The sequence below is a fragment of the Falco biarmicus genome, chromosome 5, assembly GCF_023638135.1.
Source record: "Falco biarmicus isolate bFalBia1 chromosome 5, bFalBia1.pri, whole genome shotgun sequence".
Taxonomy (NCBI): Eukaryota; Metazoa; Chordata; class Aves; order Falconiformes; family Falconidae; genus Falco; species Falco biarmicus.
In genome coordinates, this window is record NC_079292.1 from 60,808,690 (window position 1) to 60,828,304 (window position 19,615).

Genomic DNA, 19,615 nt, shown 5'->3' on the forward strand with positions numbered 1-19,615 from the left:
CTGATGTCTGCTAGTAGCGTACAGCACAAGAGTTTTACTGCTTATACCTGGACAAGGCATGTTGCATCTCTGCTAATAATGCATCTCCACTGTGAGTTTGAAGTTAACTACAGTGGCTCTTACTAGAGCTGGAGTGGAAAGTGGAAGCACAAGGAATCACAGTGCAAAGATAACTTGGCAGCCTGTACTCACAGTGCCACAAAAACGCCGTTAGATGTTTTCTGGACTTCCACATCTGGAGGCATTGAACTCCACTATGGGAATTTGCCAGTGTAAGCTGATGCCATTAATTCAGGGGTCTCCATATCATGCTTACAAGAACAACACAGACAGGCTCCAGAATTCAATGTTTGATATTTTACCCTTCTATTTTTTTAAAAGAATGTATTAGTTAAAGCAGTGCAGGTCACAATGCAAATGTATTTACACTGGCTTGTATTCAGCTTCCAAGCTGCCATTATTGTATACCATGTCACAGTCAGCAAGGCTGGGGACTGAAGCCAACAAAAAATCTAGTGTATTCTGGAGCTTAGTCATGATTAGAAATTATTCCAACAGTCAAAATACTCAAAATCTTAGCTCTTGACCAATAACTTGAATACATAAGATATTCCATTCATATACTTCCATCTCTAATGGTAAATGATAATTTAATTATTTTCAATAATCCAGATTCACCTGAACCAGGTGAGAACTCAAGGCATCATGCTGCTGTTTAGACTCACCTTCCCAAAGCTGGCGGCATTAACAGGTTGCGTGTCATTTTTCTCACAGAAGTCCAAGTAATGCATGTAGAGAGCACTTCGAGGAATGCAAACACCTTCTGCAATTTCATAGTTCTCTTCCAGCCTTAAAAAGCAAATATAAAACAAAGAGAACTGCAAGTATGTTGGATGCCCTGTATGGTAAACAGTATGCAATGCTGCATCTTTAAGATCAAACATTCAGGCTTCTGGTTGTCTGATAAATTTTCTCTGATTTGTTCCTAAGTGCTCCTTCTAATTCACTTCCATAACACACACTTACTTCATCTGGTTCATACTTGCTATCAAAAACATAAGCTGTGAGTTCTCAGGCAAGTAGAGATTAGCACAAAGGGATATTGGGTTTTGACTGTGCTCCAAAGTACTATTTTTAAAAAAAAATATGCTAGTAATCTGTTACAACCCAAAAGCATCCTTCAGCAAACTAATATATGTCCAATTACAAAACAACAAGCGTTCACTGAGGGGAAGCATTCTCTCATTCTTTACAGCACAGGTCGCCTCTGTTTCATGATAGTCTTTTCACTCCTGTCCAGCTGCAAAATTCTTACCTTGAGGAAGCAGACGTAGCTAAAGGAAGTTATTTGCAAATACTCAAGAGTGTGCACAAAACCATATCTGTATAATGCTTTCTTGCTATTGCTTATGGACAAAGTGAAAAAAGAGTCCATGATCTGAATACAATGCTGAATAAAATAGTAAAATAACATCCTCCTCTGCCTTTTAGAAACTACTATTATTCATTTACACATGCAAACGCACATAAAATTTTAAATTACGCATCAAATACATGACTAGGCATATGGTTCATGTTTAAAATCTGAAACTGAGCTCATTATAAATCTATAGCTTACAAGAAACATTGCTTTGAAATTACATTTTTATAATTGCTGATCCAACAAAGTTCAAGACGTATTTACGTACACACTTAATTTTAAACCATAATTAATCTTGCCATCTGTGGTGTCACTTGTATGCATATATAGTTACATTTGTACTTGTCTGCCTTACTGGCTAGGAGAAGAAGATGGGTGCAACTTCCTCTTAAACATATTAGAAAACAAACTCCATTTTACAGTAAATAACCACCTGTCATCTGATGGCTGTAGAACACCTTTTAAAAACTTTGTTTCTCTCCTTCATTGCCTTTTTCAGGGCCTACCTACCTTCTATTTCAATTATCGTGATCATTTGTGACTGCAAACTATTTTAATAAGATATCCGGCTAGATGAATGGAATCAGTTTGTATGGGCAACATCTATTCTTCCTTGGTTTCTACAGAAATATCATCATGGCATCTTCCCTCAAATTCATAGTGCTTTAACAAAAACTCCTTTCAAAACCTGGAGAGTTCGTTTGTATACTATAGCTGCTAATTGGAATGTCAGCTTCCGTGACCAAGACAGGACAGAAAGAAAAGCAGTTAATTATTTCAGTTCATATCTGATGAATTTTTCTCTTTTTCTCCTCTCTTTCACCGAGAGTCATTAGTCTGACACTGAACAATGCTCCATTATACCTGAACTTTTTTTTTAATGATCAAAAAACCCATCTTGCTCCACTTCTTTTATTTTCCTGTCTTTTATTTAACAACTTTATCATGTTTTGAATTCAGCCTCATTCTACAGTATTGTAGAAGGATAATGAACTCAATCTTCTACCTAACAAATCATTACCAGAAATAATATATATATATAACATTTTAAATGTCCTAATAAAGCCATGTGAAATCCAGTAGTTCACAATGAGACCTTCTGTACCACTACAGTATAGCAATAAAACCCCTAATCCTTCTACAGGAATGACAATTTTATCTATCCCTATTACTGTTTCCCTCTTTGTACACTTATATACTTCTAGATGAAATGACATTATTCTATAGAAGAGTCAGGTCTGTAGTGTTGTTACAGACTTGGTTTTAGATATGAAGGCAAGAAAACAGCTGTGTTGTTGACCATTGCTAACCATATAAATGATTCTAGAACAGATTAATTATGATGCATTATAACAATTTCTGACAAACTACTAATCTGGGAAGAATCCATTACCTAGCATTGCTTTATCTTCCTCTTCTTTACTTCTTTTTATGAATACTGCAGAAAATAGTTTTGTCGATTTTAGCTTCACAATACTGTTATGATTTGGAGCACCTACACTGTAAGCCACCAAACTGCATGGAATAAGGCTGTCCATGCTTTGAATAATTCTGTGTTTGGAGAAGTAGACACGCATGCACACGTGCATGCACACACACACCCCAATGAGGTAAAATATGAGGTAAAATGAAGTTTCACACATACAATTTGGTCAAGCAGTTCACCAATGAAATAATCATGAATGCTTTAGAGCCAAGTATTTAGCAAGCTATAGCTTTACAGATGATCATGAACACAGGAACGTGGGATAAGCACAGGATACTAGGTATTGGTATATTCATGCCTTAACAGTTAAATTCAGGCTTGCGTAGTTTCCCCAATTGTGATGTATTTGGCAGTAATGCTACATTTACCAGGCCTTTCACTTCATTTTGTGTCTTCAACAAAATAAAACAAAAACATCATTCCTGTTTCCAGGAAAAGGATATTTAGCCAGGCTGACAGTCATCCACACATGCTTCTTCAGCTAGTTTTTCCTCCTCCTCCTCACTTATAGTGTGCAATGTACTTTGCCTTTGGAGGCATAAGCCTTAAGGATAGATCCCCATGGGATCAATGTTGTTTGCTCTTTTCAGCAAGATGCCAGATAAGGAATAACTAATTGATGGCAATATGAACCATGTGACAAAATTTACATATTTCCCTTACATTTTGCTTCACTTCCCTTACTACTTTCTTCCTCTTCTTTTTCCTTGTTACTGACATTTCCTCTGTTTTTGTTCTCCAACACCCTATTGCCTTCATTAGCTGTAAATGATAGTAGCATCTTACAGTTAAAACATGACCAGCTTTAACTTGGCAGACACCAGATGCTGCAGACAATTGTGGTGCTTCCATTTGCCAGAATAAGGCAAGTTTGGTACTGTATCCTGAGATCTGGTCAACAATTTACCCCACTGCTTCCCAGTGGGGAATTTGGCCCAGAGATTGCCCTAAGAGGGTAGGACATATGCTTACCCAAGGCATATTCAGGTAAATTTAGTCTTTTTTCTTTCCTGACTGTGCAAATACATGGTCTGAGGTCTATATGTTTGACAGTTTTGTCTGCTTAAAGTAATACCTACAGGAAACACTCAGTGCAGCATTTGTGCAGTGCTAACCACAATAGTTTACCAACCCATGGGTTGCTAGGTGCTACTGCAGAACAAATAACCTGACACTAATGTATCTGACTTTCCCGAACAGTGGAGACTCAGCACCTTCACAGAAAGTAAGCTTACTACTTTAGCAATTTGACCATAGCTTTTGAGCTTGTAATTTTATTTAGTATACCAAATCCAGTAGCAGTTTCTCCAGGAAATACCAGTTCAAAGCCGCAGTACATAGGCTGAAAAGCATATGGAAACCACCAAAAAACTGTTCTATGGTATGGCTACTAAGCTGGGAAATTTTTGCCTACAGGTCTATTAATAAATGAGCCAATCATATAATTCAGTTTGACACCAGCTGAAGAAATTAAATTTGAAAACTTCTTTGTTTTCTGTTCCCTCGTGCAATTCTGGGTGGAAAATTGAATGGCGGAAATTGCAGATGCTCCAAAAGACTCAAAAGGGAGAATTCCTGACCAACCTAAACATGTAAGAAACTTAGCACAACAGACAGGTGGTAAGCCAGTACACTAGCAAGGGGGAAGGGAAGATGATGTAAGCAGCCTTTGCAGAATCAAAATTCTGGGATTCTATTGCAAACACTGCTGAATGAGCATTAGTGTGCACACTGCATTCCAGCAGGGCTCAATATCCCAGGAGTCTAGGGATTTACTAACCTTTATGACTGAGGAAGCTTGAAAGTATTTGGCAAAAGATTGTTTACAGTATTTACATGTTTTCTGTTGGGAACAGTATCATTGGCATTTCTAATTAACTCTGACTTCTTGGCTACTACATTATTTGCTCCTGTGGAAAAGACTCTTAGCTGACTCTACTGCAAAATAAACACTGTTCTGAATTTGGGACTGGTAAGCCCTGCCTGCTATTTTATTTTAGCTAGGTAGTTCTTTGTTATCCTGTTTCAACTGTGTTGTGTGGGTGAATAATGAAAAACAATAAAATACCTCTATGACATTTCACTATTATTTTAATAATTTTCTCTCTGTCTGTTGTCGTTCCCTTTCTCATTCCCTTTCCTTATTCACTTTTCTTGAACTTCTGAAAAACAGCACTTTTGTGATACAAATAGGTGCAAAGAAGCAATAGTTCAGAAATAAATGCCTTTATTTATATTTGCCCATCTCGTTATTTGCACTGGAAGCGTCTGCAAGTTTCCTCAAGTCAGAACACTGAATACTTGCAGCAACCTACTGTAAATAAAAAACTCCAAGACCTGTGGTTCAATCAAAAATGTAATGGATCAACTTTAGAAAGCAAATATAGACAAAATAATCCAATCTCTCTATGCATATTTCACAGAATCACAGAATTTCACAGGCAGAAGAAAAGAATAAAATTCACTGAATTAATTATTCTTTGCTGTTTGTTCAGTTAGAGCTCCCAAGAGACTAACAGAAGCAGAAAAATAATTTTGCTAATAACCCCACGTTTTTTGCCAATAATCTTAGCTTTTCATCCAGAAAACTCCAAGAAGTACATACAGGTGAAGTAAAGGAGTATGGCTTTTCAGATAAGCATGCTCCAAGGCTTCTCTGTAACAGAGCTCTGTTCTGCCAGATACACTTACAATATTAAGAAAGCTAAACCAGAATTTAAAACTTAAATTAAGGAAAAAGTCAGTAAAAGTCTATGAAATAACCTATAGAAAGGGATGTCAGAAGGGTAAGTAACATTACAGAACATGCAGCCTAAAATACTGCTGTAAATCACAGTGAACAACACTTGTACATTTTTCATAACAGAGTAACTCAACATTCCTTTTGCCATCCTCTCTTTCTTCCTAATTACCCTTCCATTTTTCTCCTCACTTAAATTCTCTTTTTTTTTGACAAATTGAATCAAACTTCAAACTGTCTCTCTTTTATTTTCTTCTACATTGAATTACAGAGATTGTGTTTCAGTAAAACTATCATTAAAGGTGGGCTTCATCATACACTGAAACAAATGTGAGTCTTGAAAAAAATTCTCAGTACTCGTTTTCTTTTTGTAATAAAAATAACAATGGTTACAAACCACAAATCACCAGCTGGCAAGGTGGCAAAGAAGTATGCCAAGGAGATCTTAAACTGTATCAGAGGTTTCTTATGTTCAAACAAATCCCATAGAGTAAGATATTTGTTGAGAAATGCTGTATGGAATACTAATGAGCAGATTAAACACTTACAGTGAAAGTATCTTTAGAACTGTATATGATGTCCAAGATCTCTATTCACTTCAGCAGGAAAAAAAAAACCACTAACAGATTTTCTTGATTTTTTTTTTTTAAAAGGTATCTTACCATTGCAGTGTAGCTGGAGTTGAGTGTGGCTTTGATGCTCTATTATTTTCTTTTTCCTCATCTGTTAAGAAACAAAAACACACTATGTAATTCCAGTGGGAATTGCTCAGGCATATATGAACTGGTAAGGAATTATCTGATAAAAAAAAAATATGTTCTCAAGTGCCGAAGCTTTTTCCAAATATTGGCTAATTTTTGGAAATGTAAATAATGATGTTCGCTAAGTTAGCATCAGTAGATACTGCTTAAGGCAATAAAGCTTGCAAAAATCACTGATCGCAGGAACAGAGGGGTGCACAAGGAAAATAAAATTGGAAAGGATAAAGTTATATGGGAAAAAAGGCAACTCTCAGACCTCTAGCAGCATGTCAGAACATAAAATCACTTTCACCTGCTTTAGGGGAACAGTTGATTTACCCAAATTTTATATTAAACAAAGCATTTAACCTAATGGGGTTCATCCAATGCTGTGATCCAAACATATGATATGTACTAGATGCTTATAAAATTACAAAGACAAGCCGAAATTACAAGAAAAACTGAAACTAAAAAACTTTATTCTTTTCAGATAATTTTTCTGATAGTATTCCTCATTAGCTGTTTCCAAGGTAACTCTCTGATTTGCTAACTTTCCAAACATTTGAATAAAAGATGAATAAAGAAAAAGGTAATTAAAATAAAACTCTTAAAATACAGGATTCTTCCTAGTTCACATAAGTTCTTTTGAAACAATTTAAAAGCATGTATAGAATAATTCCTGTTAAATTGTGATTTGCAGAGCATATAAAACATTCCTAGGTGAAAACCGGAGTAAAGCTCAATCAGCCTCTCCAGAAAGGGTATTGTTTGGGAAGGACTGTTGTAAAAAAGTTTGATATGTTAACAATTTTGTTGCTGATGAAAGCATTAAGCGCAGAAGGCTTTGATACCTAAACAACAAGGTAAAGCACTGCATGCGTACACCATGCTGCAAGTTTCATTTCTTCACACAATTCACTTTTAGAAATTATTTAAGTGAGCCTTTAGGATGTTGAATCTTGAGGGAGCCGGGCTATCTCCTCTGAACAGCAGACCCTGTTGGGAGGCCTTTTGTGCTGTCCCAAGAATGGACACACACAAATAAAACCCCACTTTGGAAAACGCTGTCTTCAGCCCTCACGCCACAGTATTTCTTCCATTACATATAGGGCAGGTTGTATTAACAGAACATCCTTTAACCTGCGAGGCCAGTCCCCTGAATGTCAGGAAAATCCAGATTTACAGTTACCCACAGACCCTGCAGGCAGCCCCTCGCCCCTCTTCTGCATCTGCATGACAATAGGCCTCTAATTATTGGACTGCACACTCCTTCCCTGCCTTTCAGGGCCCCGCTTTTATTCAGAGCATAGGACCAACATACACATTTCAAATCACTTTTAAATTGTGTTTTTCGTTTGTTTTTCCTAAACAAATGGTCGGCATGCAACAAACCATAGGCACACAGGGCTTGAATGCTGAGCGGCCGTGGCTGCTGTGGGCTGCTGACACTCGACAACCGCCTCCGGCCTCCCCGGTGGCAGGACAAATGCTGTCTCCATAGTGGGAGGCAGAGCCGTGCAGCACAGATTTAAACCACTGGGTGGATAAAATAGTCGGGACTGTCTCCTCTCACAACATTGACCGTTTTTCCCTTCTTACCCTTAACTGACTCCACAGACACCCTACAAAAAGCTCATCTGGCTCCAGCTTTCCCTGAGGAGAGGCTTGGGGAGGAGGGGACGGCCATGTACGCGCTGCTCTGTGGTGGGAAGAGCCTTCTGGGTTGTTTCAGTTTTCCAGGCGACAGGGGACGAGGGAGCAAGGCTCAGTGAGGTGCAAGGGCACCGGCTGGGAGGGCAGAGCCCTGGCATGGAAGGCCACACAGCCTCCGCAGAGGGGCAAGAGGCAGGTGGCCTGACCAGAGCCCAGCCCAGTCCTGCATTCTGCTCTGTCCTTCTGGCTGCCCTGGCCAAGGGAAAAACTGGCAGCAGGGCTGGGAGGGACATTATGGCAGCTGCCCAGGCTCAGGGCACAGAGGCCGCTACAGCTTCCTTCACCCGGGGCAGGCTGGCCTGGCCTGCCAAGGCCCTGTGGGTGGCCAGTCACTGGTGGCCTCCCAACCGTTCCTGAGGTAAAAGTGAAACGGAGATTGAGATGAACTGTTCATCTCAACAAAGGGTGGCTGGGTGTAAAGCCCCGGCTGCAGGGGGTGGCGCTGGCTTTCCTCTGCTCTAGCAATGCCGATCACGGCTGGCGGCCGTGTGGGGTGTGCAGGCCTCGCCAACAGGGACCCGTAACACGGGCACTGCAGCGTCTCCACCGCCCCGAGGGATTCAGGCCTTTGCTGGCACGGGGAGGGAGCCACCACAGCAAGTTACAGCCACCAAAGCTGTTGCCTTTAGGCATCAGCAGCATGAGTCCCAGTCCTCCTGTGCCCCCCTGTTGCCTTGTTCAAATGCAGGTTATTGCTTCCCAAGTGAAAGACATCCATTTTCTTAGTCATTATTTTCTATGTCAGTGTCAAAGCCTACCATCCACTGATTTGAGTTCAGCACACAGTTGGTTTCTACCTCACTGGAAATTGCTAGGGGGATGCAAACTGGAAAGGCTAAAAGCCACTGATCTAAATAACCCCTCATCTTAACTAAGGGGCAGAAATCCTAAACCTCTGCCTGTGAAACCAAAAGGTCCTACTGCCCCTTACCTGGAATAAAACTGTTATCTTTCTTGATTTAAGGAGGTTAGTATTCAAAGGTCTGTTATTAGATGGCTTTCACCTGTGCTAACTAGACTTAACTTTCTCCTGGATATGTGGCACTCTATCAGACATCAAGCCAATATCTAAATTATACAATACTAGAGCTTCTGCATCCCTTCCATCACTCCCTCAGGTGTTTTTCACTTGCATTAAGAGTGAGCACCTATGAGCAGGTGCCTTATCTAACCTGTCCTCAGACACATGATAAGCCAGCCATACTCAGCTCCTCTCATGTAAGGGTTTGTTTTAATAACACTAGCAATAAGATCATAAACTGCAATTTACATCTCCCTCCTCAGGTATGTCTGCTTCCTGGGAATCCTTCTTCAAGACTCTTCAGCATCCTCCACTAACTGTCCCTTAAACCCAAGAAGAATAATGATGGGCTTTGAGCTTATTAAAAAAGATCTTTAAGCACCATTTTCCATCAAAATGTTACCCATTTAACAATTGAATTTTCAACAGAACTAATTTTTTTCACAGAGTTAGCGCTTGTCTCCCCCAAAATCAAGTCTCCATACAAGAAAACTACTTTTTTTTGTTATTTTCTGCCAATGGACCAGCTGTCAGCCAAAATGTTTCTCATGTTCATCAGGTGTTGGCTAAAATATATTTTCACAGAACTTCCACTTTTTTATTAAATAGATGGAAAGAATTGCACATGGTATAGGAACAGAGGGGACCTAGAAATACAAACCTTCAGCGTTACATATACAAGCACTTTATTCTTACTAAACTCATCAGATAATTGACCAGCAGAAAATAATACATACCCCTATTCTTTATATTTTAGTTGGTAGCAGGGCACTGGATGGCTTCCCTCTTGAGCAGGGAACGTTTTGTCTAACACTTGGCTCGGGTCTGATTCCAGATCTCTTTGTATAGCATGAAAGAGGGAAGAAATGCTGTTTCTCCTTACTTTTTGGCCTGTCATTTTATCAGTTCCCATCAGAACAACACTGTAGATTAAAATGAATCCATATCTTTCAAAATTCAACACTTTCAAATTACAATCTGTGTTGTAAAGAAAGGAAATAAAGACATTGAAAAGAAGTCTTGTTTTGAGGCACTGCCAAAGAACCAACCTGACAATTCTGTGACAAATCCAAAAGGATTTGAAGTCACAAGAAAAAGTCCTGCTCCTGATGCACAGCTGCAGGTGTTTACACATATGGCAGCTGCACAGCACCTCAGGAAGAAACCCATTTGCTAGAAGCAGATCTAATGTGTTCACTCCACTGGCAGTAGAAGGACTACTGGCATTCTAAGGAAAGGTATCTTCAAGGTACCTGGTTAAGTGGGAAACCTGGTACCCATCCCAAACTGAAAGCGGGTCATGGCTTAGACAGTTGTAAATAAAACTCTCAGCACAGAAGAGGCCTTCAAATATATTAAAAACTAGGATCATCAATGTACTAGAAAAATAGTATTTCTTGGCTCCCAGAAATATCAGACAATCTTTTTCTTCCCAGACTCCATGAAAGTTTCTTTGCTCTATCTTTCTCCTCTCAAAAATCTGTTTCAAAGCCACCAGAGCAGAATTCTGTTTGTACCTTCTGCATACATTTGGGGCTTTCCCTGAACTCTTGGTAGTATCCTCTAACTTCTGCTGTCTGATTTTAGGTATGGCTCAAGGGATTTCTTGCTTCCTGGAGCAAGACATGGAGACAATAGGAGCTATGCTCAGCACTTCTTTAAGCATGCTGCCTTAAAACAGTAACTGGAACAACTCGAAGTGAGGACCCTGCCTTAGTACACCTTTTTCTAAAGTGTTGACATTGGTCCGTTTGTTGTAACTAAAGTGAAGGTAAAGGTCTGCTTTCCACTGTGCAGATAATAGAAGAGTCCTGTACTTTCCAGTGCTGCTTGCACGTGTCTCAAAACCACTAAGGAGCTAAAATGTTATTAGTAGCTTTATATGGATAAAATCCTTGCCTTAGTTCAGGTAACTCCACACCTTTCAGAGGAACAGCCTCTCCCTCTGCAGCCCCTGCAGTCCAGGTTCTGACTGTCCTCAGAAGTGGTTTGCCCTTAGCTAAAATTAAGTATTAGTAAGAAACTACCTTGTCTCTCACTTACACGTAGCCATAAATAAGATTCAGGCTCATTAGCATGTATTCCATGCTTGTAAAATAGTGGGATTTTTTTAAAACCCTCTGAGACACATAGGAGTATAATTGTAATTGTGTAGGTATGGCTGAGAAAGATTTTTCCCCAAGGAAAATTTCAATGAAATCAAGTAGCTCTTTTTTTCCAATGGAAAAATAAGAGGTTTAGTTCAAACAAAAAAATAAACTATTCAATAAATCCATTTCAGACAGTTTGAACATTAATTTTGGATACTGTTTTTGAAGTTCAAAAAGCAGTCTGAATCTTTTATCTCATATGAACTGTCTACACATTCACATTTCTAAATATGCAAGAAAATTTGGACAAACAACCCTTCCACTTCATCATGTAACATCATGACTTGCTCCCCATGGAAGTGAGGTTGAAACTTTCATAATCCTCCAATTCTTCCAGACCGCTATTTCAATTTGGAGAATCTGGTTCAATGCACAGTACACATAAAATGTTGTGGGGTGTCTTTTTTAATTATTAGATATGAGGTTGTACCATTCGCTTTTTCCTGTGCATTGTTTGACTAACATGTAGAGCATGGAAGTGGTGGAAGGAAAAATGTTTAAAAAAACTGGACAGTGAAATAAAATTTACCTATTTTTTTTTATATTAAAGTGTAAAAGCTGTGTTTTGGGAGAGGTCATAAAAGCTTCCAAGAATGTAAGAAGCACCCCAAAAAGCAGTGAGACCACGTGAATCCAAAGCTATGAGTCATTGCTTCCCTTCACAATGTAATGCACGTTCAAGAAGAGGCCTGGAGGTGTCTGAGTGAGACCAGAAGATTACAAAGAACCCCTGTGGCCTGAAGTATAGTTCTGTAACATACTTCAACTGTAGAAAAGGAGACCAGCAAAACTATCGCTCTTGTCCTAAAAACCTATGAATTCTAAAAACATCCAGGAAAAAAACAGTCACAAAAGCAAGCATGATACTAAGAACATTATCAGTTCACAATGCAGATTCTCATAGTCTTCACTGGATGCAAGACCAAAATAAATTCAAAATAACCAACACCAAAACCACATTTTCCCTGGTCGAGTTCAGCCAACAGCTACCTAATGTATTTAGAGACAATAAAACTAGTCAAGAGAAAGATGGATGATGCCTTCTTTTGGCTGCAGATGAAAACTGGAGCTCCATTGACAACAGCAATTTGACCACCATTCTGAAGAATTCAAATGGGGTTACATAGGTTTTCTAAAAACATTTTGCCTCCTGCTGTTTGTAAATGTATGACAGGCTGGGCAAAGAGTGACACAATGGTTTGGAAATTTCTTGGTTGGTGTGTGGGCACTGTTAGAGAAACGTTAGAAATAACTCAAGGGCTGGAAAGGAGCACACAGTACAGTGATTTCTAAGGTGAAACTTCTAGTTTATTCTGGATTTCACAGACTATTGGTCTTCTTGCTGCTGGGCAAGAGGCTTATTTTTCTTTCCTACACCTTCCTCTTCACCCTCCCTCCTCCCTTTCCTTACCCCCTCAGAACAAGGACGACTTTTCAGGTGGATTAATTCTCTTATCCACACTGCAGAAATGCTGGTGTCAGTGCAAAGGAAGCATCTGAAAGAACTGGCTGTTAAGCAGGAAGCTAGATCAAATCAACTCTCACTCTCATTTGTGTTTCCATTATATACTGTGACAATGTCTTCAGCACATAAATTGTGGGATAAATTCATTCATATATTTGTTTTATCATTTCTAAATTTGCTGCCTTTCATTATCATCGCCTGCCTCTTAATTCCAGTACGAGAAAACAGAATGAACAAACATCCGATGTTCTCAATGCTGATGTCTGAAATACCTGCTCTTACTAACCCACACAGGTCCACTTCTTACTGTCCCTAGCTATGTGGAAGTTTTCTCATGCTCGAAATTAAACTGAAAGGACATATAACAAACTACCACTAGTTTTGCTTCAACCTGTTTAGGGTAGCTGATTTAGAACAGAACATAGAAGGAGATTTATAATTATGACATTATCATTACATTTTTTTTCATATATAACTAGCAGTGCTATATAATTACCTTGACAATACTGTCTTGAACTGTGAGTCTAAGGAAAATCTTACTAAAGTCAATGCGGTTGAATCCTGAATTCTGGCTGTATTAAGAGTCTGAAGTCCCATCTCATTCATTACAGATTCTTTCATCACTGTCTTGGTAGCATCAGAGTGAAATGAACTTCGTAAGTCTTACAGGTTCTTGTAAAATGCAAATTAACAAGCAGATTTTTTTTTGTTTTCACTGCAGTTCACTACAATTTTAAAGATAAACTAATTTCTAATTCTCTAACTTTTAAAAAAACAAAAAACCCAAACCTGTCCAAGTTTTATTGTCTGTCTTTAAGGATTCTCATCCACTGTTCTTAGCTTGGGAGTCATGAATAAATACCATGTTTCTAACACCTCCTTTCTCCTTCAGAAAACATATTGCCTCAAAAAAGATCCTTGGACAAACAAGAGTAGAGTCCAAATATAACACAGTCCATTATCCACTAAAACACTGCTGCAAGGCATGTAATTTTACTGTGACATCAAAATAAAGTAGTTCTCTTAAAATGAAAAAAAATGTAAAAGGGTGTCCTGGTTTCAGCTGGGATAGAGTTAATTTTCTTCCTAGTAGCTGGTATAGCTCTATGTTTTGGACTTCAGATGAGAATAATGTCTATAACACAGTGATGTTTTTTGTTGTTGTTAAGCAGTGTTTACACTAAGTCAAGCACCTTTCAACTTCTCACCCCACCGCACCAGCAAGTAGGCTGGAGGGCACAAGAACATAGGAGGAGACACAGCCAGGACAGCTGACCCAAACTGGCCAAAGGGATATTCCATACCATATGATGTCATGCTCAGTATGTAAACCAGGGGGAAAGCTGGCCAAGGGCTGCTGCTCGGTAACTAGATGGGCATCAGTCAGCAGGTGGTGAGCAACTGCATTGTACATCACTTGTTTTGTACATCCTAATTCTTTTATCATTGTTATTATTTTCCCTTCCTTTTCTGAACTATTAAACTGTCCTTATCTCAACCCACAAATATTACTCTTTTTTCCCATTCTTTCCCCCATCCCACTGTGGGCAGGGAGCAAAGGAACAGCTGTGTGGTGTTTAGCTGCTTGCCAGTTAAGCCATGACAAAGGGACATTCAGCAACTGAGTTATTAAAAATACATTTTCTAAACTTACGTGCTTGAATATTATAAAAAGTGTGAGTAATAATAAAAAATTATAAAGATGTGAGAATTCAGTCTGCATTAACAGCTTATACCATGAACTAATGCAGGAAGTCCAGACAGAAAAGCTAACATTTTGCTTTAGGCAAATTAAGTAGAATAGAAATTGCAGAAACAAGGAAAACTATGGTAAACTAAAAATTGTCTTACAATTTTAAGAAGAAATAATTAGGTTATGTTAAGATATTTTGGGGTCTTTTTAATTACATGCTGTTGTTAAAAAACAAGATCTAAAATAACTAACTAGAGATAAGAAAAAATAGCTATTTTAAAATCAGCTAGATTTATAATTGTTTCGCCTCTATGACTAAAAAAGAAGCAATATCATGATGTAATATGTGATTTTTTTTTAACCTGATGATTTTTTAATTCTTGAAAGAAAGATTTTATATGTATGATTTGATGCAGTAATATTGAAAAACAGCACAATTTTCCCTTGTATTTCAACCACATGGTGTTTACCAGTGCAAAGCAAAACAGATGGTTTTACTCATAAGCTAATACTAACTGCACATTTTAGAGGTCATCCAACCTTTATTCAGTGACACACAAATTCTTCTGGTTGTTTTAACTAATAGATAGTATTTAACTATTTAACTAATAGATAGTATTACTTCTTTTTCAAGAAATCAAAATAGCAAATATTCCAGAAAATAAAACAAAAACAACCTATTTGATATGTCAAGTGAGTTGACTCATCAAACTACAGATTACTAAAAATATCACCAAGAGGTAGCAACTGATATAACAGGAAATTAGGACTCAGACATTCACTCCCGTTTTAAATGAATGACAAGTTACTTACTTTCATCGTTAGAAACATTCCCCAGAGAGGTGTGACTGGAATAACGTTTGTTTTCACTTTCATTGAGACATCGTTCAATCCAACTCTCTGCAAAAGAACAAAGATGCTCTTTTTTATGTTTGTTTTTGCATAAAACATAAAATTCCAACATATAAAACTAAATTATGCACCAGTTTTCAACAGATGGTATTCTGTAGCATTTCTGCTAAAACACACACAGTCTGATGTTATTTAGTGAGAAAATCCTTTCTTGCTTTCAAACTTAGCTGTTGCTTTTTAGTTTCATTTTTTGTTTGTTTTTAAATGACAGAGGCTGAAACATTTCCATGCACATACCAAAGCTCCTCAGGATATTCTCTCCCCTCCCCATCACATGATACATTAAAAAAGAAAAAATTATCTCATGTGGGTAACTGAAATACATAAATTGCATTAATTTCTAAGTCTTAGTCTGGCAAAGACTTATGTACTTGAGCATTTCCACTGGTTTTGAAAGAACTTTTAATGTGTGTAAAATCAATCATTCACATGAGCTTTTTATTACAGCAGGGCTCAAACTGTGCTTTCTGAAGTCCAGTCCTACGGCCCCATTCACACTGGTTGTCCTACTGAGATCTTTTCCACACTGGTACCAGTCCAACATAGCAAGTCAGCGGCCACTGAGATACTCGAACCTCTGTCACTCTGTGGTGCATACTCAACTACTCCTGTCCTCCCTCTTTCCTATTTCCAGTTTATTCCCACCAGCCTGATGAGGTACAGCATTACATTGATTTGACTGTGGTGTTCTTTCTGGAAGCTATAACCGATGTCCCCTGATGACTTTAGAGGGTGCACCAGGCTCAGCAGAATTTACTGTTACAGGTCTTCAGGGCAAAAGTTGCACCTTCCTATGTGTCTCCTTGGACAAAGTATGAAATACGAGTTTGCCTGGAGTCCCTGGATATTGCTACAATGAACTGACGTCCCTCACAAGATTATTTTCCAAGGGCACACATGTGGGCAGAAATGAACTTATGCTCACAGAACTCCCTGTGGTCAAGGCAAGAAAAAGAAGGGTGGGAAGGCTGCAATGTAACCCCACAAGTTACGACAGGAAACAACCCCATTGAGCAAAGAGCTGCACAAGAAATAAGGGGAAACAGACCTTGCTGTCAGGAAACTGCCAGAGCCAGAAACACCTTCAAAGACACAGAAATGGCTTCAGATTCCTTTCCATAAGCCACCCCCCTCCAGACACATCAGGCTACCTGCACAGTGCAGACAGCAGCTGCCAGCCAAAGAAAGCCCATCACAGCAGCAGGCTTGAAGGGAAAGCAGAAGCCCAGTGTCTTAGGAAAGCTGCCCATCTGGTTTGTAGAAGGTGAAGCTGGTATGACTCCATTTCAGCACTAGATGCCAAGAAATGAAGATGTGAATAGTCATGGCCTAACACATCCTGCAGAAAAAAAAATGCTTTTTAAACCCGGGCAGTTGCACAAACTTGTGCATGCTCTTTTGTACACACACTCTCCACTGTCACACAAACAAAAGGGCAATGGCATCTGCACAGAACTACAGAAAGGGTCTGCTGAGAGCCCTTCAGAGGTGATTTCCAGGCCCTGCCACGAGACTCCAGGTACTGCACTCTTGGTTTCAGGCAGTGTAAGAGGCTGTGTCAGCTCCAGGCTATTCCCTTCCTTCTGCCTATTTGTCCGCCTATTCACAGCAGGAATACTCCGTGGTGCTGCCTTTATCAGCACAACCATGTCCCTGTGTGCATCTTCCTCATTCACCACCAAACTGCCCTGTACCTCGGGAGCCTCACAACTGCACTGCCTCTTCCCTATAGCCTGATCCTTTGAGGTACTTCTCTGAAAATCAGCAAAAATAACTCTTGTTGTCAATAGATTTTTCAGGATATTACTTTTCCCATCAAATTCAACGTGCTCTTGTGTAAAAATCACTGTAAGGTTGCTGACACTGCAACTTAAATCTTGCCAGCAAGGCCTGTGCTGTCTAACCAGCTCCCAGCTCCTAACCCACAACCCTGCAGCGACTCTAACTTCGAGGCTTTCCCTTCTCACGCTGCTCAGCTGCGTCGGGTGGGGGTGTAACACCTCCTTGTCTAAGGGCCAACACAACGCTATGGCTGCCTCATGCCAGATTTCTTTTACTGCCCTAAAACTGAGCTAATAGCAGCTCTCCCTTTTTAGTACCATGAGCTGGGGGACAGGAGCTTGGATCCTCACAGATCACTCACTATAAGGTGAAGAGAAACTTGCTGCCGAGGGCAACATTAGAGAGAGGTGCGAGAAGCCCTGAGAAAGATTACCCTACCTCCTCCTCCTCCTCCTTTTAGCACACAGCCATGGCTGTATATAATTCCCTTGGCTCTGAGCCCAGCTGCAGGGAGTAAAAGCGGCTGCCATTAGTGCCAAGGAGAGACCGATGCCCAGCTCTGCCCTTTCTTTTCCTCCCGGCACTGAGAGCTGGGAAGCTGGGACGCATCCTCTTCCCTCGGCAGCAGGGAACTGGCAGCGGCCATCTTTAGTCACGTTCCCTGCCCAAGTAGTAGGAAAAAAATCTTTTTCAGTGTCACTCAGTAACAATTTTCACCATCCCTGTTCACGTAACATCTGTGATAACTGCCTATATACCCCTTTTTCATTGGTAAAGCAGACAGTTTACACTGCAAGATATAAAGTCTCTGGAGTAGGGCACAGTAACTGTTTAATTATGTGCTGCAACTCCTTTGGTCCTGAATCACCCCAGTTCAGCTCGCTGCAGCCTGAGTCTGGCTTTGTCTTTGTGGCCTTGCATTTAAATAGCTGATAGAAATTCTTCAAGCCTGAAAAGATACATGACCTGTCTGGCAGCAAAGAATGAAGAAAACTAACTCTTTTGAACAAAAATGTCAGGGAGTTTATGGCAAATTTGTCAAATTATTTGGCAGGTGACAAAATGCAACAAAACCAACTAGCTATTTAAAGGCTGTATTATCTCATAAACTGAGTAATGTAAGTATAAATAAGTACTCAAATACCTTCATTAAATGAGTAGATATTTTTACTGTTTGTAAAAAGAAAAACAGTTTTTACAAAGCTTTTAACTCCCAGCATTAATAAGAATGCCTTTAGGTATTAAAATACAACCATGGTTTTGCTGAAATTTAAAATACCCCCTTCGGGAGCCCGCAGATCCCAGATACGATAGCACCTGCCTAAAATAAAACAAAAACAAAACAAAGAGAAAGAGTCAGAGCAAACAAAGTCAAAAGTCAAAACTAAGTCTGACTTTCAGAAGTTCTTTCATAGTTAATACCATTAAAACCTGCCCCAGCATAACAAACCCAGTGGGTAGAGCCCTGTACATGTCAAATGCTCTTGTCCTCGCGACACACGGGTGTACAGCCTGGCTGCACTGGGGCTCGTCCCAAGCAGCCCAGCTGCAGAGCTGGGGGAAGAGACCCACGGCTAACCGCTGGTGTCTCTGGGCTGAGGGCTCATCACTGGCTCCTAAGGCTGACGCCAATCACCACTGTTCTAGGCAAGCATTGATTCACATGGTATGCAAGGTTTTATGTGATTCAAGCTTAATTTACTGCACTTGGACCTTACAAACTTCTCGTAGACAAGATTTCACATCAGGGACAGTCACAGAATAATGGAGAGTTCAGGTGGTGATGAAGCAGAAGTGCACATCATACCTGACAACAACGATATATCGTTAACACATGTAGAAAACTCCAATTTCTAGTGGGAAGCACTTGTGAGAGCAAAAGAAAATACATCCTGTCTCATATGGGATGTATTTTTACTTGCTGCATTTTCAGTGTATCCAGTCTTAAGGCATTTCCTCTCCCTGCTCTCCAGGACTCCTTCCCACCCTGAGCCCCGGCATACTGTACCCCCAGTTGCACCAGCACAGTGGTTTCAGCGAGGATCAGCACTAGCCAAAGAACATCCAGGCAAAATAAATAGATTAATATCTAGCCATAAAATGTAATGTAGTCACATACTGATAACTCTACTGTGACACAGTATGGAAACTATTACAATCTTATTAGCAATGAATGTAAATAAGGTGTATTTAATGGTGTTTTGAAGATGCACCTTTAAATACTGCATCAACTATTTAATTTCACTAAGATCAAAAGTGAATTACAACGAAGTACATAACTATGTCCCTCAGCCTTACAATTTTTGTTATATAATTTTGTATACCACTGAATACAAATACATTTTATCTTCTGCAGGCTTCCAACATGAGGGAAAGGAGATGGTTATTTAAATCACAATAATTTTTCTAGTGTCATTTTTCTGACAGAATAGCTTATTGAGACACAAAAAGTATAAATTGTTCCCAATTAAGTGCTGAAAGATGGATTAAAAA

General features: G+C 39.5%; 1 protein-coding gene across 1 annotated transcript in view; it reads right to left on the reverse strand.

Moving 5' to 3' along the window:
• Window positions 1–15,884, reverse strand: part of RFX4 (regulatory factor X4) — a 76,808-nt gene extending 60,924 nt beyond the window's left edge. Inside the window, exons 1-4 of the mRNA XM_056340804.1 lie at window positions 15,800–15,884; window positions 15,242–15,328; window positions 6,309–6,369; window positions 726–849 (exon numbers count right to left, since the gene is read on the reverse strand). Of these exons, the coding sequence (XP_056196779.1) occupies window positions 726–849; window positions 6,309–6,369; window positions 15,242–15,328; window positions 15,800–15,884 (357 nt within the window). The remainder of the gene's footprint in view (window positions 1–725; window positions 850–6,308; window positions 6,370–15,241; window positions 15,329–15,799) is intronic.
• Between the last annotated feature and the right edge of the window lie 3,731 nt (window positions 15,885–19,615).